Source organism: Amphiprion ocellaris, chromosome 17 (genome assembly GCF_022539595.1).
Source record: "Amphiprion ocellaris isolate individual 3 ecotype Okinawa chromosome 17, ASM2253959v1, whole genome shotgun sequence".
In the NCBI taxonomy this organism is placed as follows: domain Eukaryota; kingdom Metazoa; phylum Chordata; class Actinopteri; family Pomacentridae; genus Amphiprion; species Amphiprion ocellaris.
In genome coordinates, this window is record NC_072782.1 from 16606149 (window position 1) to 16631371 (window position 25223).

Here is a 25223-nt window from a genome sequence, read left to right on the forward strand (position 1 = left end):
GTTTTTTCAAAGATTACATGCCTTTTAAACCCACCAGGAGATTTGGGGTTCAGGGGTTTACTGACACCTGAGACAAGGGGAGACGAGCAGCTAACCTGCTGGAGCAAGACGTCTCCTATTCGCTGGATGAGGTAGTTTCTATGTCCCAGGGGCTGCGCTGAATTGTGCCGCCGTTCCTTCATGGCGGCAAAGAACCCGTGGTGGAAGAGCAGCAGCTGGTCCAGGCAGGGGAAGACCCGCTCCACCGCCTCGGTGTCCAGCTGCACTTCTTCCTTCATACCTCGCCGAAAAACCTCGGCCATGATGTGTAGAGTCTGTAGGTGGTGGAGCTCAGTCTGCATCAGCTCTGCAGCACAGGTTCAACATGAAGACAATAAATGAGTGTGAGGCACATTAAAACATTACAGCGTGCCAAAAGAGATGTTACTCAATGGTAGCAATTTGAAATGAATTATCTGTGGTTATAGCAGTTTTAAATATGAAATACTGCCAGTTGCAGAAAATGGTACATTCCAGTGGTCTGACATCTGCTCACCATAGATAACATCCTGCCTCTTGACAGCTCGTTTGTCCTGCTTCTTGCAGAACTTGTGCTCCACCGTCAAACTCCACGACTCAGCCTGGTAATCCACGGAATCAGCTGAGATGTCACTGTGGATATACGAGTCCACAGAGTCTACGGAGAGAAACGTATGAAATTACATTTAATCAAAACTGTCAGGATTCAGTTTCATTATTCAGTGTTCATAGTTCATTCTCTGCAAAGAGGCAGAGCTTTCTACATTCACCCATTTAGATTTATTGCTTCTTTCTTGGGGCAAATTATGTGAAGAAACAATTAATCTCAATACTAGTCACAAATGAAAATGAGCTTTACAAGAACATATATAACGGTTTGTGAGTAATTTATGGTGTTCACATGTGCTTTTCCAATGCTAAAACTTTAATATAACCATATTTTACGAAACTTAAAGTAGTTATACAAATAAACATGAATCAGCACAAATAAAATTCTACATATATATGTATTTCTAACTTCAAGTTCATGAATCTAACAGCATTTACTTTTAAAAGAACATTCATGCATACAAACATCTAAAAATATCTACAAACTATTTATTTACAGATAACTGAATGAGTCTTCATCCACCTGTGTGGACTGTGTGTTACATGAATGACTCTTTCCTCAGCCTCTGATCCATGAATTGCATGCAAGTGCTGGTGGAAAACTCAGATTCCTGTTTTTTCCACCTCATGTCCATGGAATGTCAGACTAGGAAACGCGTTGTTTCCAAAGCTTACAACAGGACGTCACCCTTTGATCAGACCTTCGACATTTTAACATTTAAGCACATATTTGTACATGGAATATTCCAGTGCCATTAACTTCTGTTCTGAACACCACACATTACTCACAAAATGTGGTACTAAACTAGAGAACGCTGCTTTTATTTGTGGTTCATGAAACTCGCAATTGCAACAACTATCCAATTACTCTCATTAAGATCATATATTTATAGCAAGTTCACATTTATTTTACATTATAACATATATATGTATATGTTTTAATACCAGCTTCAATACAATCATACAATCAAATTTATAATTTTACCTGCTGTTTCTTCTGTTTTTTTCAGATGCATCTACATGGTTTATGAATTAACAAAGCAAAATAAATTGTTTTTTCTTTGTATTAATTGTCTTAAAAATGTGCAAATTATAACGAAAACTTAAAAAAAAAAAAAAAACTCCAGTATTGTAAACAAAGAAAATAAATGAGGTCTATAAGCATGCATGACTATAAATGTGTTGAGAGATTCACATCATTTCATGTTTCAGGGCTCAACCTTTTAATAAATTAATTGCTGTGGAGCCTCAATGAGAACGTTATTTGCTTCATCGATGACATTTTCCATGCCTACTCAGTCCACATATTGTATTGCATTTGATTGGTGCTGTTATTCATATTTTTAGAAGTTATGTTTTTTAGATTTTACATGAATGTCCTCCAGTATTTTTCCTAATAAGGCCACCTTTGGGTGATTTGTAAACAATTACTTTCCATTTGAATTCCATCCATGTATCTGTATTGGCTACTAGATGTGCAAAATTAGGGATATTTTATTTGTTTTAAAAAAAAAACTTATCTGCTTCCCAACTCTGTCCTGCTTTGTAACCTGCAGCACTTAGAGGAACTGTGTTGCCTACTCAGCAGCTTATTTGCATTTTCTCTCCATTTTTTTTCTTTTCTATCTATTACTACACAAATTTCCCCCTGGATGAACTTGGAAACTTCACTAATCAGCATCTTATCACTGCAGGAAACACAGCAAGGTTTTGTTGCATGAGGAAATAAAGCCCATGCAGAAATAACAATTCAATCTGTTTCTTTTTGGGCATTTCAAACAACAGGTCGTGTCATACCCTCCCCGAAGGATGAGTCGGTGGACGTGGAGGACACCGGCGTCGACAGGAGCTCCTCTGATTGGCTGGCCAGCTTCACGGCATCGGACTCTGTCTCTGAACTCTCACTTAGCCGGCTGTGTCATAGAGAAGGATAAACCGTTATTACCCAATAAATTTACTGATATCATATGATGTAAGAGATAAAGTGTGGCAGCTTCGTGACCTGTCACTGTTGGGGAAACTTCCAGAGAGAGAACCTGGCTGGGTCACTGTGTCCTTCCTCTCCTTTGGGGTCATGACAGGTAGAGAGGTAGAAACAGGGATGATGGACTGAGGAGAACTGTCTCTCACTGTGAAGTCTGAGGAGGAGCAACAAAGAGAATTAACCTACGTGACAATAAGCATCCCCGGTGTAACCACAGCAAAGCGAAAACAAACAGAAAATCTGTACAACATGATTAAAATCATTTGGTGACCGCTGAGCTGCGTCTTGTAAACTCACTTTGTGGGAGGGATGCTGTTCTGTTCTTCACCACGGTCATGGCATATTTATCCTGAAGTTTCTAAGTAATACAAATGGGAGTATCTGGTTAGAGCACGAAAACAGGAGATACAGGGGAAAAAAGGCGGACAAGACTCACCTTCAAACATGGGGGCAGAGAGTCCTTACAGCCCTTATGAACAATGGCAGTGCAACCTGGGGAGGAAAGGTACATTTTAAAAGTTTTACTGCGAGAACTGTAAATGTAAGCTTCTTCAAATGAAACTTTTACTTACTGGAGCAATGCAGAAGGTCCTTTCCAGAGGCCGGCTTGTCACACACCACACACACTGTGGGGCCTAAACAGGAGCCTGTTGCAAACCGGTGTCCATTCAGCTGCCTGTCCTTTGCTTCTCTGTCCTTCCCTTTCCCCTTTGAAAACCATGCCAGAGACATAGGCGTTAACAAAAAGTCCACATACACTGGGACCAAACGTGACTGGCATCTACTGCTAGGAACTCAGGACTTAATACAGGTCTCTATAAGCCAGGATAAAGATTGTTGTAAAGCTTCTGTTTGCACAGTAAACTCTTGTGCACGTAGGTAGATAAATGAGCCTGGAAGGAATCCCCGCCTTTTTCCTAACGGTAAGAAAGTCCACTGACACGGAAATGGAGCAAAGCATAAACAACAGATACAAGTTGGGGAGGGCTTCCAGTCTCTGTGCTGACTCAACAACAGGGGATTAATCATTAAAAGGAAAGAGGCTGGACACCATGTTTGGTCTGTCACTCCGACCTTGAGTTATTCCCAGAAACGTTTCCTGGTTGTGTCTCTCAGAAGGCAGAAAGAGAGAGTCACGTACTTCATACCTGAGTCTAGACCTGGGAATCTCAACCTTGCAGAAATGTTTTAACATGCAATACCACAAATACTTTGGAAATAATAATAAGTCCATCCAGTAGTCTGCATGTAAGACCACACCAGCACCTAGAAAGCAAACACTTGTCCGTGCACTTTTAAGCTGGAAAGCTGGCTTTAGTTAAGTCAGCTATTCCTTACATTTTAGTTTTAAATTTGTTTTTGATCGGTGTAACAGGACTGGAGCATTTGTGCTTCGGGTTTACCTTGGTTTTGTTGCGTGTGCTGGACATCCTGCTCTTGAGAAAACTGAAGGTACGAATGACTTTGTACTTTTCTGACTCTGCCTTAGTTGGGATGCTGTATTTGTCCAACTCCTCCTCTTCAATCCTGCGGAAATTTTAAAGAGATCAGTGCAATTTGCTACCTTGGTTTCACGTTCTGCTCATGAACTTAATTCTTGGTTTCCAGACATGCATTAGTCACAGCGTCCTAATTTTCTTCTTGCCGAGTTAACAAGACAACAAAAACAACAAGCGTAACAGGCATGTGAGTCCATGTGACATGTACAGCTGTAGATGCTTAGAATACACAAACATAAGCGAGTCATGACGTACATTGTGGTTAGTGCAAAATGCAACAGTTCATCCAGAAATATGATTTAATCTAGGGAAAGTAAGTAAAGTGTAAATCTGGTCACAAACATCCTCTGTTAGTCACTAAAATGCAGCGGTGGAAGATGTATTCAGATCCTTTACTGGAGTAAAAATATTATATATAAATACAAGACAATATCAAAATTTGACTTAAGTATATATTATTAGCAAATTTTACTCCAGGTATTTAAAGTATTGCAGTAAAATGGTCATTGTTATTATTTTAATGTAATTTGTGGTGTTTTGAGGTTAATATTATCGCTGCAACAATGTTTATGTCACATTTTACTGTTGCAGATGTCTAAGATTGAGATAATTTTCACTACTTTATATACTGTTGTGTAGTTTAATCTACATATTCTGTAAGATCATTATATGTTGGTGGTGTTACTGTCCTGTGAGCTTTTCATAAGCTCAAAAACAGCCCTATTTTCAGTTCTGTGACAATGCATGTTATTACTTTAGTTATCTTAAATAATAGGAGAATTTCTTCAACCTATACAGGAAGACTTCATCCTTCACTTTATCCCAAATATTCAAAATCACCACATCTGTTTTTTGGGGGTCAGGAAGTGTATGAAAAACTGTGATCTGAAGCAGTGAGGCAAAAGCAGTGGAGTAAATAGTAAAATATGTCCCTATGAGATGTAGTGGAGTTAAATGAAATGTAAACACTCAGGAGAAGTGCATCAAATGTGTCCACCATTGCTAAAATGTGGCAAAAAACAGTGTTTCTTCACTGTCTTCATGTGCTGTGAAAGCAAATTCAAATTAGTAGAACTATTAGAAGATTTAAAAAAAGACATGCAAAAAGACAAAGGCAGACTTTTGGTGCACATTGGTAAAAGACAAGAACAACTTGTCTATTGCGCAGCTGTTAGAGCTAAGGTGGTTTGTTGTCAGGAGGCAAATGTGCTGTAAGTTTTGTTTCGGGTTAGTTCGTTTGTACTGGACGGAGGTCAGTCCCTCCCTGACATACTCTTTGAGAAACTCAGACAGGGTGAGATGTTGGAGTGACTCTGCCAGCTCCATGCTGCCCTCGTCATCAGCAGACTGGGCTCTCTGACGGAACTTAATCTCCCTGTAATGAACAGTTCACACACACGGACACACGCACACTGTTTTACTGCTGATGAGAAGCCACAAAGGTCAAGGAGATGTGCTAAAATTAAATGTAAAGTTGCACATCTGCTGGTTCACTTGACATACAGCTAAACAAACACCGAGCACTCAGCTCAGTCAATTGGATATAATAAGAAAAAATGCTTAGTGCTACAGTCTTCTCAGCCCAGAGTGTGTCTGGTATCTTCCACTAGGGGGAGCCACTGAAATATGACAGTTCAATTAGGGAAAATAAAGATGAACCTGGGGCTGCACAGCGGCTCGGTAGTGGTTGCAGCTAGAAGATCCCCGGGATCTTTCTGCATGGAGTTTGCATGTTCTCCCTGTGCAGCATGAGTTTTTTTCAGGTTCTCTCGCTTCCTCCCACAGTCCAAAAATATGCTGAGGTTAATTGGTAATTCTGAATTGTCCGTAGGTGTGAATTTGAGTGTAATTGTTTGTCTCTATATGTAGCACTGCGATAGAATGGTGATCTGTCCAGGGTGAACCCTGCCTTCACCCTAAGTCAGCTGAGATAGACTCTAGCCCCTCACGACCCTAATGAGGATTAAGCGGCGTATAGATAATGGATGATGGACTTCTCATGAAACTGGGATGAAAAAGGCTGAACGGAACAGAAAGTGAAAATAATATCCTCGCCACTTCTCTAAGAGCCAGATAGAACCTGTATGAAACTTAAAAAAAAAAAAAAAAAAAAACACTTTTTAAAAAATCTAAAACATGCACCATTTTCCAAGCTACACAGTGGAACAAATCACACAGTAAAACACAGATGAAAGACAGGCATAGGGCTCTGATCAACACAAAAAACAAATACACTGGGAGAGGATCAGGGTCATACTGGCATCTGTACATCACTAGCTCTGTTGTCCCCAGAAAAAACTGAAAGGGTGGAAACACCAGTAACACACATAAAACCAGCTCTGCATCACAAGGACTCACAAAAAACACGACAAACTTCACAGAGTGCCGCTGTCACCCAGCAACCTGATCGTCATGGTTACCCACATATGTTTCCTTTGGCACTGGCAATCACATATTCATCGAAACGTACTGCGATTATAATTAAGAGCAAATGGCAGAATCATTTAGCAGGAGGAAATACCAGAATTCAAATGATATAAAAATCTGGAATCTGGAATAAAATTTAATGGGAATGAGAGTTGAGTAAATCAAATATAAAATGTAAATACCTTTTCTCATGAGGCTGATCTGATATACTGGAGGCTCTTTGCTCTGTGAACATGAAGGATAGAAAGAAGTAGTTAAAGTAATGGTTCGAAAACAACAGTCAAAGCACATAAACATGCATAAACATCAAAGTATGGCCCCTTCTGAGATGAAGACAGGCAGCAGAAACAATCACATTCAATGAGAACAGAATTAGCAGTTTCATTCTTAAATTGAGACAGTTTCAGAGTGAATATGGAAAAAGCCTGTCAGGTTTCATTTACACGCCAGAGGAGCTATTTACTTTCTGAATACAACCACAATTGATATGCAAAGTGACACACATGATCCTCGGCTACTTCAACACAACAGGACGATACACAGGAAGCACAGACGGACACAGAATGCTGACCCACCAGAGGCTCCTCGTACGTCTCACCAGGCTGTAAAAGCAGTTTTTTTTTGTCTCATCACTGCAAATCTGAAGTTTTCTTGTGCTCCCATGGCCAGTCTGATTACAATAAACCTGTGTCATGATTGTGAAAGCCACACACAAGGTTTGTCAAGGCTGTTACTGCTTTGCGATTCTCATTCAGTTCTCACTTCAGGAGTTTCAATTCTCCTTTCGAGTTCCTACTCATGTCTAGATTTAGCTTTCAGTGGTTTGTATATGCCATGACTTCATTCTATTTTCCCGCATACAGTTGATGCTCTTCAATGAAGTTGACTAAATGTAGACAAACCTGAAAAGAAACTGGCAGCTGCGATATTAAGCATCGCTCTCTCAGTTTAGGATCTAGTTTCTGTTGTAGTAGCTCAGTTGAATTCACATAGGTTGAGAGGTCTAGGTACTATAATATAACAAAAACTAACAAATGGAGGTCACACCAAGGAAAAAGACAGGCCACTTTCCTTTTTGCTCCACTGGTTTGTAATGCTAATGCATAGTGGGGAAAAAATTAGGTAAAAGACAGCATTGTATCAGGTTTAAAATGGGAAAACAAAAATGCGATTATACCAACCAAAAACAAGCTCCATTTTTATTTGGGTACTAAAGTAGAATCTGTTTTCCAGTCAAATACAGAAATGAGGAAAACAGGAAAACAAGCCCTTTTTTTTCAAGAAAATGTGCCCATTTTACCCTTCCCAGTAATAACAACAATAACAAAAACTATATATATCAATAATCAATTAAGTAGAACCACAGCTTGCTTTTTGATCTGGTATAATTCCATTTTTTTCTTTGGTTCTAAACATCAATAATGAAACCAACAACAAAAAACAGAAATAAAAACCGGATCATTTTTCAGTTTTCTCAAAGTCCATTAACTTAGAAACACTAACATAGTGTAAAAAGCGACTACTTTAGCAACCACATCATGAGCCTCCTAGATAACAGTTGCTTATTTAAACATCCAGCAGAACATTAGCACTTAATGAGTGCTGTAATTTGAATATTAAATTTCATTTGAGGTCTGCTGTCATCTTCTAAATGCTGTCCATCAGATAGCTGCAAACTTTGTGTGCCTGTTGTGTGGCGCTGAGCCGGTAGCGTACAGCCTGTTTATCAAAGCTTTTCCTGCAGAACAAGCTGCCTGTGTGTGGAAATTAGGCTGATGAAAGAGGTGAGACTGAACCACAACATCAAAGTCAGCGGCTACAAAACCAAAACAGTGAGCTGAAACGTGCTCTAAAGCTCCAAAGTGCTGATGGGAACTACAGCTGAGTGCCTCTCCATCACTATGAGCAACAATTTTCATGTTACACACAAGATGAGATGAGAAATATGGATTTTTGAACAGTTGAATCGGTTTATAATAACAACCTTGACTTCCTCCAGCAAACACAAACACATAAGCAGAGACACAGAGGTGGCTGATGGCTCTGCTGGGCCTTAGCAGTGTGACGGCTGTAGAGTCCAGTACTTACTACCAGGGTGGAGCAGAGACAGAGATTTAGACAGAGAGAGGGCCTGAAGGAGAGATCGGCTGTGGCTGACACTGTGGAGGACGGCATCTACAGGGACAGTGGACAGAGGGCTGCTCACACATCAACCACACAGGCTGCAAACCTTCACCACGCACAGTCAACTCCAGACTCAGAGCTGTTGAACGGCTGCTTAATTGCCAAATTATGCAGTTCTGTCGGCTTATTTTGAATTTAAAAATGAAAAATAACTAATCAAGGTAAACTAGATCAAGTTTATTTGAAGAAAAAGACTAAAGGGAAAGTTAATATTTTGCAAAATGCACTCACTTGCTTTCCCAATTGATACCACTCTCATGTCTATCCCTGTAACAGTTTCTGGGTGTTTTTTTTTATTGTTCCTGTCACATTTTCACTCACCATTGGCTCATTTTCCCCTGCTATATAAAGTCCTGCGCCTCTATGGAAACAGCACAGCTATGACTACAAGTAGAGGAAACTCAAAAGTGTCTTCTGTGCAGTATGATACAATCATAATGCCATAAAAAAAGAAAAACAAAAATGAAGTGAATACACACAGCCTGCAGTTCAACCCAGTTAAGCCAAAGATGCTGAAATTTTCTCTAGAGTTAAGTCAGTCATGGATTCACAGCTGCATAAAGGAGCAAAGAATTATTTGTTCTTTACAGAATCTTGTTTGATGTTGTAGCAAACTTTTTACACAACTTGTAAAAGAGAATAGAATCAAGTGATTTCGATGCAATATCTGGATTTTAGGTTTAAATCTGGCTAATTTTCCAGACAAACAGAACTACGTGTCACAGATTATTAGTTCAGACATAGAGTTAATATGAGGATTGAGGGAGCAGCCGGTTAGCATAAAGACAGATAGCAGCTAGCCTGACCCTGTTTAAAGTGGATTAGCAAATGAGATGAATTTAATTAACTTTAATAAAACTAATTTGCAGAGATAATTGAATTCTCCTCAGTCAAAAACAACATGCTAGATACTCATATCATCATTCTTCCAGATGTGTTTCTCTACTGCAGATGCTGACAATGTGAATTGTGGATATCTGCAGCTGAATTACAAGAAGTCATAATTAAAGTTCCAGATATCTAGAGTTGAATTGTAATTAGTCGTAGTTCTAAATAAGGATATCTTTAATTCGTCTCAATTCAAGATCTTCTAGTAAATTTCAACTTTCTAGAACTTTGCTGGGCCAATCTCCAATGAGAAGCGTCGCATGAGCAACATCATGCATTTGGACTAATCAGAATGACATTGAAATTATCTGCAGCTCTTATTTTGACGAGTCCAAACTGAAATACAGATTCCTTTAACTGCAGTTTTAACTGGTCAGACATCTTGCATAAAATTTGTAACTAGTCACAGTGTAACTTCAATGTCAAATGTTATTGATTTCTATAATTTTATTTCTGCATCGTGAAACTCAGTTAATAAATGCTAAAATGGCTCACCATAGTTGTGTGTCAGACTATGGCTTGGTTAGTTTTGGAGAACTCGCAGTACTTTCAGGAATCCAGGAATACCTGTTCCTAGCCATAAATGTGTCCGTGACAGTGAACCACAATGTTTTTTTTCCCCACCCATATAACCTATTAATTTGTGAACTTTATGTGTTGATTGGAGGATTCTGTTTTAACACCCGTGGAAAGCAGTAGCCTAGCTTTCTCCCTCTTCATGCTTAGCATTCCGCTAATTTTCAGCAAAGAAAGTGACCAATCATGTTTCTCTTTATGTCAAACAGCTTTAAGGAACATTTACTTGGAGTTGACTGTACTTTTTGTTAGTGTTAGGCTATTAGATTAAAATTACCAGAACATAAAATCAGCTCCAACCAGTCATGTGACCCCATTAGTGACAGACAAAACTTGTTAAGTTAGTTGGAACCATTGTTAGTTATGTGTTAGATGGAATTTCTAACTATGTGTGATAGTTACTAACCAGGACTGATGTCTGAGGTGTGGTTGTCTCGAGCAAAACGAGCAGGACGCAAGCTGATTTTGGAGGAAGAGTAGGAATAGGAGCGCAATCGAATTCCCTGGTCACCCAGCTCCTACAAAAGAAAGAAATAATAAATGATAAGACTTCAAACAACACTTTCCGTAATATAAGGGGGAGAGGAAATATTTGAAAAAGAAGATTTTACGTCTGAGGTGGGTTCACATGCTGAGGCTGACTGGCTGCGAGTGCAAGTGAGATCAGGAGAGGGACGAAAGGTTTCCTTTTTGTCTTCGCTTTTCTCAACGTCTGATGAGATCGGGGAAAGAGGAGACTTTGGCTCGGTGCTTTCTTCTTCACTGTCCACTTCCAGAGCCACCAGACTGGGACTGGATAATAAATGACTAGTTAGTTACACACAGACACACTGGTACATTTGAGGAAAAACTCTCTTCGATCAGTTGTACCTGAGGTCGCAAGTGTCCATTGGCAGACTGTCTCTCTGATCGATCGCCTCGGACAAGGTGGGACGGGTGATCCTGGTGAGGGCCTGGATAACGGGTGAGAGAGGGAGAGAGCAGGTCCCAGAAGGAGAGTAGAAGTCTTCTGAATATGGTGGAGGGGTGTCAGTGGCTAGAAGAAGATCCTCTGAGTCCAGAGTGTCCCATAAGCCACCATCCGTCCCTGTACTGCCGCTGGTCACGCCACCGACCCCGTATTTAACATCCTCCGCCTGAGATAAGAGGACAAGACAAATAAAGAGAGAATCAATAAACTGAAGAAGTAGCACAGCAAATGTGATTAGTTTAACTGAAAAGATAGATGTCTGACCTGCGTCTGCTGTGTGATGCTCTGATTGTTGTTGTTCATGGAGAGCAGAGGGTCTGTGGCCTGCTGGGTGATCTGGCTCTGGACTGCACTGGCCTGCATTGGATGCCCATTTACTGTGATAAACACACAGTCCAATCTCAGAATAGCTTCACTCTGGTTTATAATAATTCAAACAGGCTGCTTCTCCTCATCTCCATCCCACTTCATTTTCCTAGTTAAGACCAACTCTTACATTCTTGTTTTTCTGCTGCTGAATGATTTATAGTCACAGAGCAGGGAGCAGAAGCCACTTTTGATTACCATAATTCATCCCAACATCAGCCAGATACTTAAATGTCTGGTAAAGAGAGTAGCTTTCAGAGGAGAATAATCAGGCAGCTTATCCAGACAACAGATTTCATAATATACACATATAAAAAACATAACTTCACAGGGATGTGCCAGGAAACTGAAAATAGATTACCAAACATGTCATAATCCGGACATATTTACTTCGCCTCTTCTGCCTTCTCTTTATTTTGGTAATTTGTGATAATTTTTTACCATAATGCGTCTATCTTTCATCGCTTAAATGTCGAGGCTTAGAGTGAAGAAAGGAAAATGTGATGAGATAGTGCATACCTACTCCTGTTTGACCTTTAAAGGACTGTTTTCGTAGAAACTTCCACATATCATGCTTACCAGCAGGCTGTCTGTTTTCTGGGAAAAAGTGGATTATTGACTTGCATGGAGTCATGCTCTCTTTCATGTGCTACATCTGCTCAGTGTTTATGTACATCTTTTTTATAGACACGACTCACACGGAGGCATTGCGGTGGCACTGGACAGTGGTTGTGGTTGAATCTGGCGTGTCTTTTAGGAGCTGTCCAATTATCAGTAGGGGGGGGAGGGATTATGGGATTCCAACTTTCTGTATTTTTTCTTTGGTGTTATTTTTAAGTGTTTTTGTTTTTTAAGCTATTCTTTAAAGTATTTTTTCAGGATAGATAATGATATTGATTATTAGCAATCATGTGGACTTACCAATATTTTGGATAAAAAATATGCAACACAAATTCCAACACAAAACCTTGAATTGCATATATCTTAAACCCCCTGAGACACAAAGCCAGCCGGCCGGTTGGAAGAGCATATTGTCTATAAAAGGTTTGAAAGAATCTGTAAAAATTCCTTTCTTGGCACAGTTGTAAAGTTACTACTGACTCAGCTGCAGCCAACAGTCACAGGACTCACATTTAAAATGTAAGTTGGAAAATATCAAAAGTATGTGGATGTATAAATAATCAAAGAAATGAACTTCTGGGTTTTTTTTTTTTTTTAATCTTTTTTATGATTAATGGCATTGTAACTTCAGAATACTGCACAAAAGACATGTTTGAACTCTCTATGTCTACCAATGGTTGTGCTCTTTCCATAGAGGTGCAGGATTTTATATTGCAATGAAAAATGGGTCCACAGTAGGAGATAATGTGACTGGAGCAAAGAAACATCCAGAAACTACTTAGAGTTCAGATGATTAATTAAAAGAGAACTTTTTGATATCTATCCTTCAGTGCTGAATGATTTGTGGCATGGGACTATTAAGATAGTGAGCGCTGACGTAACAGCTAGAGACTCCATCAGAGCGAAGGTAGTGTGTTTTTAAATACATTTTGTTGAGAATTAGAATTTTATTAGATAATTATGAATATCAGGTCCAATAATTCGCCAAGCCAAAAATCAGTTGAACCCCACCTTAAAGTAACTAGTAACTAAAGCTATCAAATGTATTAAAAGTTCCCTCTGAAATGCAGCAAAGCAACACAAAGTACAAAAAAAAGTCAGACTAACTCAGAAATGGACTTCAGTACAGTGCGTGACTAAAGTAACTGTGTACAGTTTATGGACATAATTATTGGTGCCACTGCAGCATATCTACAGGAGTGGTGGATGGTATTTCTACTATAACAATGTGGAAAATTGCCTCCCTTGCCTCCCCTTCCCACCCAGACTTTGATGTCTGGACCAGCCTTGGCTGCACTAATGTGAGGGAAATCCTGGGCATCACAGAGGCATTTCCTCTCTGCTGCTCTCACACAGCGAAGACATTAACACGGAGCTCAAACATACACGGCTGACTTCTTATGTCCATTCACGGCTTTTATCTTGTTTTCTCTATACGTTTTTGCCTTCCTGCTTTGCTCAAATTAAACTGTACACACAGACATATAAAAAAAAATCCCCACTGCATTTAATTTAAAGGACGGTGACAGATTGAAGCAGTAGTCTCGGCTGGTGGACTTATCATCACACCAGAGAGCTCCAACAACAACTGACTTCAGCTGAGTAATGTCCATGGAACCAGAGAAAGCAGTACGATCATTTCAGCAGATCTGGAAAAAACAATAACTCTGGATGACAATTTTGCACCACAGTGGCCTCGAGGCGCTGTCATCACAACAAATATGTGCTCAGCTCAGCAGCCAGTTTGATAGCTTGAGCAATACAGAACAAAATCTGCAGTCTGCTTCAGTGGCAAACACTGGGATCAATGGCCATGTGGTTTCCCTCACCACTACTTCACAAAGACACATTATCATACACACACTTCACTTTATGGATACAAAGTTTACAAGCTCCATTTAGTGTCACTGGAGTCTCTCCAGAGTTTACAACAAACTCCTCATTCTTCCACAACAACACACAGGAAATTAGCATTCACAGTAACCGTGACAACACCTGAAACATTTGAGCATCCTCCTCAAAGCTTTTTTTTTTTTAACCAGCCAGCGAGTGTTTGCACTTGCTAAGCTCATACAGTCCAGTAATCTTGCGTGTGTGTGGTGCGTTTTAAAAAGGAACTCAAGGTTAATGCAAGTGTCTCATCTAAAATGTCAGCTTTTGTAAGCGCGGGACATTTTAGCTTGTTAACATTCCACCTATGTGCTTCAAGTACACAGATCCACTGTCTGGCCCAGGGAGAGCCACCAAGGGGGAGGGGATGGCAGAGCGACAAGCCGGAGGGGGGCATCTCCCAGCTCAGACAGAGTTTGAGTGGGACAAGCCTGACCCCATTCCTGTCTTTGTCCCGGTGACAGGGCAGATTCCTTGACTGAGTCACTGTGGAGGCAAAGCGGGTAAAGATCCAACCGGCGCTGCCTAACGACAGATTCTCACAGGATAATACATCCATTTAGTGAAAGAAAACAGCTCCTGCACCTCAGACAAAAGAGCATCTCTGACTGTGAGGCAGCAACTGTATTGATTTCCAATGATGTGATTCAAAACAGAGCTTTCCACTTATTCATTGTGCCTGCGCCTCAAGAGGAACGATCGCAGTCAGAGCTTCTAAACCAGCTTATTATGTGTTGTTACCACACCCTGCTGTACAGTGCAGCCACAAATATGTTGTGTTTTTTATGGATCACCCATTCATCATTTAAACCAGATGCCAGAGTATTATTGCCATCATATTAAAATGGATAGAGTGTTTTGGTCAGGATGAGTTTGTGTCTGCCGAGACAGAATGCAGAGAAGAGAAGAGAAGAGAAGAGAAGGGAAGAGAAAAGAAGAGTAGAGTAGAGAAGAGAAGAGAAGAGAAGAGAAGAGAAGAGTAGAGTAGAGTAGAGTAGAGTAGAGTAGAGTAGAGTAGAGTAGAGTAGAGTAGAGTAGAGTAGAGTAGAGTAGAGTAGAGTAGAGAAGAGTAGAGTAGAGTAGAGTAGAGTAGAGTAGAGTAGAGTAGAGTAGAGAAGAGAAGAGAAGAGAAGAGAAGAGAAGAGAAGAGAAGAGTAGAGTAGAGTAGAGAAGAGAAGAGAAGAGAAGAGAAGAGAAGAGAAGAGTAGAGTAGAGTAGAGTAGAGTAGAGTAGAGTAGAGTAGAGTAGAGTAGAGTAGAGTAGAGAAGAGAAGAGAAGAGAAGAGAAGAGAAGAGAAGAGTAGAGTAGAGTAGAGTAGAGTAGAGAAGAGAAGAGAAGAGAAGAGAAGAGAAGAGAAGAGAAGAGTAGAGTAGAGTAGAGTAGAGTAGAGTAGAGTAGAGTAGAGTAGAGTAGAGTAGAGTAGAGTAGAGTAGAGTAGAGAAGAGAAGAGAAGAGAAGAGAAGAGAAGAGAAGAGAAGAGAAGAGAAGAGAAGAGAAGAGATTTACCAGACAATAACGATGGGTGCTCTTCTTCATCATCGTCGTCATCCAAAGACAGAACAAGTTGTTCCTCAAAAACCTTTAAACAAACCAGACACACAATGCAGACATGCCTCTTAGGAAAATTGAGAATGTTTACTTGACAACACAGAAACACGCACGATTGCTTGCAAAATCTAGGAACGAAGTCAAGAGGCAAAAATCTGTAAACATTTACAACACGCAACGCCCTTTGTAGCGCAGACATGACATGCATCTTGGGATGTATACTTACATTGTCCACCAGAACGTGCTCGTCCACATGGAGCTCCTTACTGATGCCTGTGCAAAAGAAAAATACTTCACCAAAAGTTGATGCACGACAAGCTACCACTCTCCACCTCCTCCTCCTCCAAAGGAGAGTCATGTGGATGGCACCACATCAGGTTCTCTGGATGCGACTCGGCTATCCAGGAACGGAAAAGCAACCAATGAGACGCTGTGCTCGTCCAAACCAGCAGGTCCAGTGAAAAAGCACACACTGCCTGCCAGGAGGTTGTTATTATCGAGTGGATTAATGGACGGCTGCGACATGGTTAAGGTCAATACTGAGGTACACTTCCTGCTTGCCTTTATGAGTCGATACTGCCATCTGCCATCTCTATGGTTACCATAAGGATGGCCACAGGCTAACTGAGACAGAGAGACAGACTAAAAAATTAGCAGCAGGACTGAAGATCCCAAAAAGATCTTGCTCTGTGTGTGGTTGCATGCCAGTCTGAGCATGTCACTGAAGGAAAAAAAAATCTGCTCCTTAAGTTTTCTCTCAAAGGAAGAACAAACACACATGTAGGACAGAGTGCGCCTTTTATGGTGTCTGTTTGAAGTTTGTTTTTCTAGTCTCTTTAGGTTGCAAGTGATGGATGTCTGACCATACCAGTGTTTGCTCAAGTGAATCTGTGGTTGTTCATTTTCCACTGCTCCACAGTCAAGTCTCTGCGCTCACATACCGCCACACAATGACAACACACATGAGCTGTTTGTGCATGCATGGACCAGTATGATGGCATTACCAGGGCTGAAAACTAATGATTATTTGCATTATCGCAAAATCCTTTATTATTTTTTTGACAAATTAAATAATCATCTAGTCTCTAAAGTGTCAGAAAATTGTTGTCCAACAAAAACATTTTCCCAGAGCACAAAGTGAAGTGTTTTAAATTGTTGGTTGTGCCAGAGAAAACTGTCCAAAATAGGGCTGAAAACTAATGATTATTTGTATTACTGCAAAATCCTCTGATTATTATTTTTTGACAAATTAAATAATCATCTAGTCTCTAAAGTGTCAGAAAATTGTTGTCCAGCAAAAACATTTTCCCAGAGCACAAGGTGAAATGTTTTAAATTGTTAGTTGTGCCAGAACACTGTCCAAAATAGAAATATATTCTAGCTAGAGCAGCACTGACATACTCCTTCACAAATGAAAAAAAAATATTAATTGATTCCTGTCATTGTCAAATCAACAAACTTTGTCGGCACTATTTGCTACTCTGTCTTTTTTTCTAGAGTCAGTGTGTGTCAATGTACATGTGCGAGTGAGGTTTTGTTTTTCACAGCTTGTGTTACACAGCTGGAGCAGCCATGTGACAGGTACCATGTGGCACTTAAGGGACAAACACAGATGATCCTCGTGTCTGGGGTGTGCTCAACCATCTCTTGTGTAGTAGTATCACAGGTAAAACAGACAATTGATTACAACTGATGACAAATATTTACTTACAGCTATTGTAAATGAGTATCGTGTCAGGTCTGTTTCTCTTCATGAGTAATTTAAATTTGAAATTTTTGATGAAGCATCGCACTTTTTCTCTAACTAACCTCATTTTTAAACGTCTCCAAATAGGTCTGAAGGAAATAAGTGGCTACTGTGAACATGAATTCAATGTTCTAATACTACAAATTAGATAGACATAAATTTAAAAAGTCCCCTTACCGATACTGTATCTAATATCCCTCAACTGGCTTAGCAGAAGAATTACTTGCAGACTCATGCAGGACTCCCAGTTCATACTTTCTCTTCATGTGCTCAACATGGCCTGATACAGTTAAAGATTATCTTGAAAGCCCATCCAACCAACACATGACTGGCAGACATATTAGTATATTCTAATGCAGGCCCCCATCGCCCTCGATGGAAAAACCAACCTGCAGACCAATACACATGTGTTTTGGCCTCGTCCCAAACTCTCTACATTCCAAACAATTGTTTTTGATGCCTATACAAATTTTTTTTTTTTTAAATAATCTCTCCCAAGCCTTTGTGTGCCATATTTGAAGTCATGCCAGAATCCTGTCCCTTGAGGCAAGGCTCAAGAAGTCACAGCATTCATATCCGTCATTGCTAGAGAGATAATCTTGCACCGTTTACCTCCTGTGTGTTTTCACCTAGCTTTAGAAGATTGTTTAGAAACACAATGTATTTCTTAAAGGTCTCATAACCAAACCGACCAGCAGCAGATGGGTCCCCCCGTATGAGCCAGGTTCTGCTCAAGCTTTTTTCCTGTTAAAATGGAGTCTTTTCTTGCCACTGTCGCTCTGGGGGTTCAGGCATATAGGTTCTATAAAGCATTCTGAGACAATCTGAATTGTAATTGCCGATATATAAATAAAATTGAATTGAACTGAAAATGGTGAGAATCCATTCTTATTGTGTTTTAGGTCTTACTACACTCACTACTGCCACTGGCCATCAATCGACCTGAATTTTGTTCAGTTGGCGAGCAGGAACTCAGGAACCAGTAGTCATCCAGCTCAAACTTCGGGTAATCCTGTCCCCTCACTGTCTGCTGTTTGCAGCTGAGCTAACCAGAATGAGAAGCTGACTGACAGTCCACCAGGTAAATTTACAGTCCAGAGAAGCTTCTGCTAGTTTTAAAATGTCTCAGTCACAGTTAAAGCTCACCAAATGTGCTGCTGTTGGCTGCAAAAGTGAACACAAGAGTGTTCATGCAAACCTAGCATCTGAGAAACTGAAGACCCAGTTGGTTACGTCATTACTGATGGCACTGTGTTAGTATGTTGTGCAGCTAATGTTACCATTAATTTTGATTGTATGCCCACAGGTCAGAGCTCTGTGAAAATTAAAAAGTTGAGGAACATTCAGGGATGGTGGAAACTGTGAGATCGATTTGAGACAAGGACTGGGTGGGTTCCTGTGTTCTGATGTCTGTTAAGTTTCTGTGCAACCTAATATCGGCCAGTGTTTGAATTCAATTCTGCTTCTATTGTCAGACAAAGGAGCAACAAACACAGAGCATAGTATCTGAAATGGACAGCATATAGTAGTTTGGGTAAATACTCTGATAATCCACATTTGTAAATGTATGCTAACATTTTTTTTGTACAAAAGAAAAATAAAGAACCGGGTAAAGAAAAGAATAGGTTGCCTTACCTTTATCACTCAGGAGACCTTCATTTTCCCTCTTGTCTACGTCAGTATCAGCTTTGAGCACACTGATCTTGAACAAAAACACACAAATGATTATGTTAAGTAAGTCACATAGAAAATTATACAAAGAAACACAAGATTATGGTCTTGTACAATTTTTTGTTCACACTACCACAATCACCAACTAACTATACAGTGTAAACAATGTGATGAAACATTCCAAATAGTTTATTCTGCACATGCTAACATCACCACAACCTGACCTGTGTTTTATTTTCATGTTATCCCTTCACGCCCTCTGATTTACTACCTGCATTAGCTGCAGCAGTGTGTTTACTGTTACCTGCTCAATTCTTATCAAGCCTAAACAAAACCTATGCAAAAGGCCTGATCTCACTAAACCATGCAGAGAGACACATTTTTTTCCTACATTCAGCTGCAATTTGACCACATTATTGGTTTTGAATCAAGGTAATCCCTGTGGTTTGATCTCACCAGTTTGATGACGCTGTGGTCTCCCAGTCTGTCTCGCAAAGCTATGACAAGGTCTTGAGGGCAGCAACCAGAAGCCTGGTGCACAGTGAGGGTCAGAGAGTCTGTTCCAGGACAGTATCGTAGCATGGAGGAGCTGTCGGACCAAACGCAGCACGCAGCAGGAACAGGACCGACTCCGGGACCTGGAGGACTGATGAAGAAAGACAGGAACAAAGGTGAGCACACTTGAAATAAGCAGATGAAAAGTTAAAATAGTTTTAACAAGTGAATTTAAGAGAACATAAGGCAGCCCCCCTTATGAACCAGCCTTATCAAAAGTCATTATTAGTCACCATGTGCTATCGTTGCTACAGTATTTGTATGCTTTGTTTGCACTAGCATGCTCTCAAGCTCTATGTGTGTAACTTTATCGCTGCAGGTGGAAAAACCAAACGTTTGTCCTGCATTACACAGATGTTTCACGTTTGATGCATGAGCACATTGTGTACATTTCAGCCCCTGTTAAGCTTTTTTAAATGCAGCTAATGTTACCTTCAAATGGCAGCTGTCACGTTTTGAAATATGACCTTTTTCCACACCTGGAGCAACTTTACTGTGTAGTCTATAAACACTGGCTTTTCTTTTGCTGCTTGAGTGGATTTCAGTTGCTGCCTAGAAGCAAACAAGGATTTAGCTGTGTGTCTAATGTTTTCTTTTACTGGTTGAGTAGCATGTGTAAATCTGTAGTTTAACCAATGGAAAATAACAGACTTACTTGTGAGAAGTGGTTTGATCAGGTCATAAGATTAAAATGTTTAATGGTGGCATGTGTGGTCATGTGTGCACTTAGAGCTGCAATACTTACTATGTGGAGTACAAAGAAATGGTTGCCTTTCCTCTGTTAACAATAGGATCTTGGACCTTGTGTTGTTTCTGGTAGATTATTAATATAATGAGCAACTAATGTGCATCAATTTTACTGGCAATAAAATTAAATGGTTCCAGAAAGCCTTTAAACTCCTTAAATAGTTTGAGAAATTCCCTTTCAACTAGCTACAGGAAGCAATTAACGGTCTTTGTTGAAGTATCTGAAGGAGAACATGTTTTTTTATGAATTCACCCATGTATTACAGAAAGGAAAAAAAGATTCAGGATTGGACAACAGATAAAATCAAAGCCTTACGCTGCCAGCATCCTGAACATGTCGTGCTGTCCATCCTTCTGGGCCAGCTGGAGGGGAGTGTGTCCTTCCTCGTTGGGTAAAGTCAACGTCCTCTGACCTCTCGGTTGGTGAATTAGGAAACGAGCGAGGTGGACCAAACCCAAGCGCACTGCAAGGTGAAGGAGGGTTTCTTTGGGGTGAAGTTCAGGAGCTACAGAGAAAGAGACAAAAAATGAAGATGGAATTATATGAAGTATGGTAAAACTAACTGTTATTGTTTATTACTTTCTCAATTAATCAATTAGTTGTTTGGTCTACAAAATGTCAGAAAGTTATGAAAGATGCCCTATAACTCTCTGAAATTCAAGCATCTGTTTTTCAGGGGGGGAGGGTGTTTTTTTTTTAAAAAAAGTCCTGTACCTCTGTGTAAACAGTATAACCATTGCTAGAAATTACTTTGAAATTACTGTGGATAAATAATAATAATTTATTTATTCTTTTAAGAAATATATAAATAAAATAGAATCAACAAGTACCTACATATGTTATAAATATTGTAAAAAAAATGGTTACTCTACAATACATTTTTAATTTGTCTCCACCATTCAGACTCCTATTTGCTCTGTGGCTGTTCAGCCAAAAAAAAATTAAAATTGCCAAATTTCCACCAAAATTGAGTCACTAATGGATTTATGATTGTGGCAGGGAGAGCAGAACTTTTGGAGTCCAGTTTGAGCAAATAATGAAATTTTGGTAAAATACTAAATTAGGCATGCAGAATGAAGAGATTCTGATGAAATATCATGATTTTAAGCTAAGATTTGGATAAGTGACAAATCAGCAGACTACCAAAAAGTGAAAAATCTGACAGTATTTTCTGTTTTAACTGTTTCTGACAAATGGTGTCATTTAGTAGTTTTTTTTTTTTTTTTTAATGGCAGCTTTTGGGATAAAGAAGGTTGAAAAATTGCTAAACTAATTAATCAGTTGTTAAACTAGTTGACAGCTATTCGATTAATCATTGCAGCTCAAACATACAAGAGATGTACAGCATGTCGTTTTACCTAAACTTCATGAAATGTTAAACTAGTGTGCAGTGAAGTTTAACATTAGATATTAATTTATCAATAAATAATAAGAAATTGGAGTTCAGAATTTCCAGACTAAAAACTGTCACTGATACAGTTTTTCCCGACAGCACTGACAAATGTTTTTCTTCTATAAATAAACTGCAAAATAAACTGTTTAATATGTCACTTCTAAGTGTGTCATTATCAAAAATATTCTTTATGTAATATGCTAATGTGAAGAAAAATACTTTCACTTAATTTATTGTTACTGGAAACTCCCAAATATCAATAATCAGTATCAGCCCTCTACACTACACTTCACCTACGTAAACGTTCAACCTTCAAATACTAGATCACAATGTGCTGATGCACAGATCACCTGTTGTGTATTCATGGAATGTGTAGCATGTTCACACTGTGCAGATGAAGGAATGACTGACTATGAGTTATGCAAGGTGTGCAGTATTTCAACAATATGACTTTCTAGAAGAACTGGATGTTTGACTGTAGAAGCACCTGCTGCCTCTGAAACAGTTGCCGCCTCTTGCCTCATGTTCCCTGGAGTATAAACAGTAAGTATATGGGCACTTCAGCAATCTTAATTCTCTGTAAGTCTGAATTATGCTTTACCATCAGGTCAGCATGCTGAAGCAGCACATCGCAGCAGCAGCTTCCTGCTGATCACTGCTCAGCAAAAATCTTCCATTTACATCCTGCTTGTTTTATTATCACAGGAAGAAGGTCCATTTAAAAAAGAACAAGAGGTACTTTATCGTTGGGTTTTCCCCTGAAGTGTGAGTGAAGTGAGGGTGAGGGTTGCCAGGGTGCTATCTTCTGAATCCAGAAACAATGTGCAGAACACTTTCCCCTTCCCCTTCAGTTTGTAGCTGCAGCCCTGAGATGAACTGAAATGCCCCCTCACCTCCACAATGGTGCCGTTAATTGTGACCCAGTTTCGACAAACCAAGGGGAGCAAATACTGAACATATTCTTCATGCAAAGTTCAACGAACAAGAACGTCATTGTCAGATAGTTGTTATTGCAAATAGTGCACTGATGGGGCCGACACCTGCTTTGCATTTGCACCATGCCGGAGATTTGCATGGACATTTGCTTTCTCTAAGCAAACCCTGACCATACACAGACTGTCTAATTAGAGGACATGCTAAGACTGTATGTGGCCATCAGTAGGACATGTGAATTTGTTGGCTCCAGTCTGTCTGTGGTGTCATTTCCTTTTACTGGCCATGCTGAATACAAACAGTCTGGAACTCTAAAGGGGCAAAAAACTATCTGTACTAACTATCAGCACAATTTACTATCTCTCTTATTCTTGTGTTCTGGTGAGACATGTGCTCATACTCTTAAGTGTTTTAACCTTTTTTCTTCATAACAAGGGAAGTTCACTGCTTCAAAATAATAGAACATAATAATGACTACATCTGAGGCCAGAAATAACTCACACAGCGGTGGTGTAAAGGAGTGGGAGTGTGGTGCAGAGGAGGATTGCGGGAGTTGATTTAGTAGACAAAGAGGTCTGCAAGACAACTCTAATCTGACCCAAGAGGAATAATGGCAGTAATTGCACCGTCTTTAGAGCACATCAGCCTTTGTCAGGCTGACTGGCTGGTCCTGTGGGTCATGTGATGAAAGAATTGGGCTGGTCAGTCAGATAAGATTGAATCAGAAGCTATTCAACACCAGGATACCACAACAATACTAACCTAAAGGACCTATATGGTTTGTAAACAAATATAACTCATTTTCTTACATATTTTGTAATTTTCCACTATGAAGATAGTTTTTGTACAAATCTGCCCTTGTTTTCAGATATCTGAGTGAGATACACTTGTGAGATACACTAATGAGGCATAACATTATGACCACCTGCCTAACATTGTAGTGCCCCTCATATCGTCAAAAATGCTCTGAACCAATGGGCATGGACAAGAGGACCTCTCAGGTTGCCCTATAGCACCAGGACGTTGGCAGTGGATCCTCTGGGTACTCTGTGTTGTGCAGTCAGGCTTCTGAATCAAACTTGTTCCACTGCATCCTGTTGATGCTTGATCAAAACGGGGTCTAGGAAGTTTGGAGGTCAAACCAACATCTTGGGCAATTGTCATGTTCCCCAATATGTTCCTAATTTTTTGATGTTTTTGCAATGTCATGGGGTGCATTTTCCTGCACGGGCAGGCCACTGACATCTGGGATTGTTATTTGCATGAAGGAGTGTGCTTGTTCTGGGACAACATTTATTTTTATGTCTAACTCTCATCAACACAGATGCCAAAATCCAAAGTTTTCCAGCAGAACACCACATTGTACTAATATGATCAATGTTATTCACTTCACCTGTCAGTGGTCATAATGTTGTGACTGATTAGTTTATCTTGTGGAAATATGTAAAGACCTTTTGTCTGTATCAGTTATTGTTGTCAGGTACACATTGTGCAGTGTTCCAATCTATGGAAAGACGTTTTAACATTTAACAGCTGGACTGGATGCATGTGTATGTATTGCAGAAATATGAAATTCAGTTCTTCCTAGTCAAAAAGAACATTTCAGACAATGTCATGCTTTCAAGGATGTATCACTTGTACCCACTGCATGAATGAGGTTTCTCATTACAGATACCTACAATTCACCTATAGCTGAATATGAAATGCGAATAACTGCAGCTGAACTATAACTGGTACAAATTCTAGTTTGAGATATTAACAGTCATAATTCTAGCTCAAGATATCCTAAATTCCCCTCAATTCCAGATAACAAAATTGCCCTTTATAGACATTGTTAATGTTATAGTCATGTTTTTAGCGTAGCTTAGCAGGTAAGCTGTAGTACAGACTTTAAATAATACTGGTAAGTGAGCAACGATATGAATATAGCGTAGCATTTCTTTACAAGCATAATTTCACTACCGTTCATTTTTGACCCTGATAATTTGGTTTGAATCATCACTGCATCCATGGTTTTAAAAAAATCAGCAGATTTACAGAAACAGACTTTCTGTTCCTGGATAATTTACAGCCGTCAGTATCGCCAGTTACCTACTTCTAACTGAAGAAAGAGTCTATATGAAAACAGAGTGGATATTCTAAAAAATTGGGAAAATGGAACCAAAAGTATCGGTAGAGCTAAGTTAGAAAATATGTCTGTTTTTTCCTTTAAATTTGGATGAACAAACCCTTGTGAAAAGCCTCTGTACTAAACAGTGAGAACAACAGAAATCTGCTGAGTAAAGGGGGAATCCCTGACATCTGACTTCTGTGAATGATCCAGGAAGTATAACAAGACAAACTGGGATATGACAGTTGTGGCCAGTTGAGTTTTCCTGGATTTAATGCTAAACATCCTTAACTGAGACTAAAATTATCTACACAAACATTTACCTCCTGTATGTGCTTTTTTCCTACTAAGGGAAGTTTGTTTTTTGAATTTCAAATGATTCACGTGCACACTGTTATGTTTTAGGGGTGTGACAAAGCACTAGCGACAGGCAGGCGACTCCTGAAGTGTCAAGCTCATGACTTGTGTTCCCACTTCCCATTTATT

General features: G+C 39.7%; 1 protein-coding gene across 4 annotated transcripts in view; it reads right to left on the reverse strand.

Annotated features, from left to right (window-relative positions):
- The window catches only part of arhgef28a (Rho guanine nucleotide exchange factor (GEF) 28a), a 53987-nt gene that overhangs the window by 16252 nt on the left and 12512 nt on the right, over positions 1 to 25223 (reverse strand). The window contains exons 5-24 of one of the 4 annotated variants that reach the window (XM_035946046.2): positions 20617 to 20806; positions 19455 to 19644; positions 18963 to 19029; positions 15807 to 15853; positions 15539 to 15611; positions 11420 to 11532; positions 11056 to 11321; positions 10797 to 10977; positions 10592 to 10703; positions 8626 to 8712; positions 6720 to 6762; positions 5384 to 5485; positions 4015 to 4138; positions 3184 to 3319; positions 3048 to 3103; positions 2909 to 2969; positions 2630 to 2765; positions 2425 to 2540; positions 536 to 676; positions 96 to 346 (exon numbers count right to left, since the gene is read on the reverse strand). In XM_035946046.2, coding sequence (XP_035801939.2) covers positions 96 to 346; positions 536 to 676; positions 2425 to 2540; positions 2630 to 2765; positions 2909 to 2969; positions 3048 to 3103; positions 3184 to 3319; positions 4015 to 4138; positions 5384 to 5485; positions 6720 to 6762; positions 8626 to 8712; positions 10592 to 10703; positions 10797 to 10977; positions 11056 to 11321; positions 11420 to 11532; positions 15539 to 15611; positions 15807 to 15853; positions 18963 to 19029; positions 19455 to 19644; positions 20617 to 20806 — 2492 coding nt within the window. The remainder of the gene's footprint in view (positions 1 to 95; positions 347 to 535; positions 677 to 2424; positions 2541 to 2629; positions 2766 to 2908; positions 2970 to 3047; positions 3104 to 3183; positions 3320 to 4014; positions 4139 to 5383; positions 5486 to 6719; positions 6763 to 8625; positions 8713 to 10591; positions 10704 to 10796; positions 10978 to 11055; positions 11322 to 11419; positions 11533 to 15538; positions 15612 to 15806; positions 15854 to 18962; positions 19030 to 19454; positions 19645 to 20616; positions 20807 to 25223) is intronic. The other 3 variants (XM_023265480.3, XM_035946047.2, XM_035946048.2) reach the window with 3 other exon arrangements.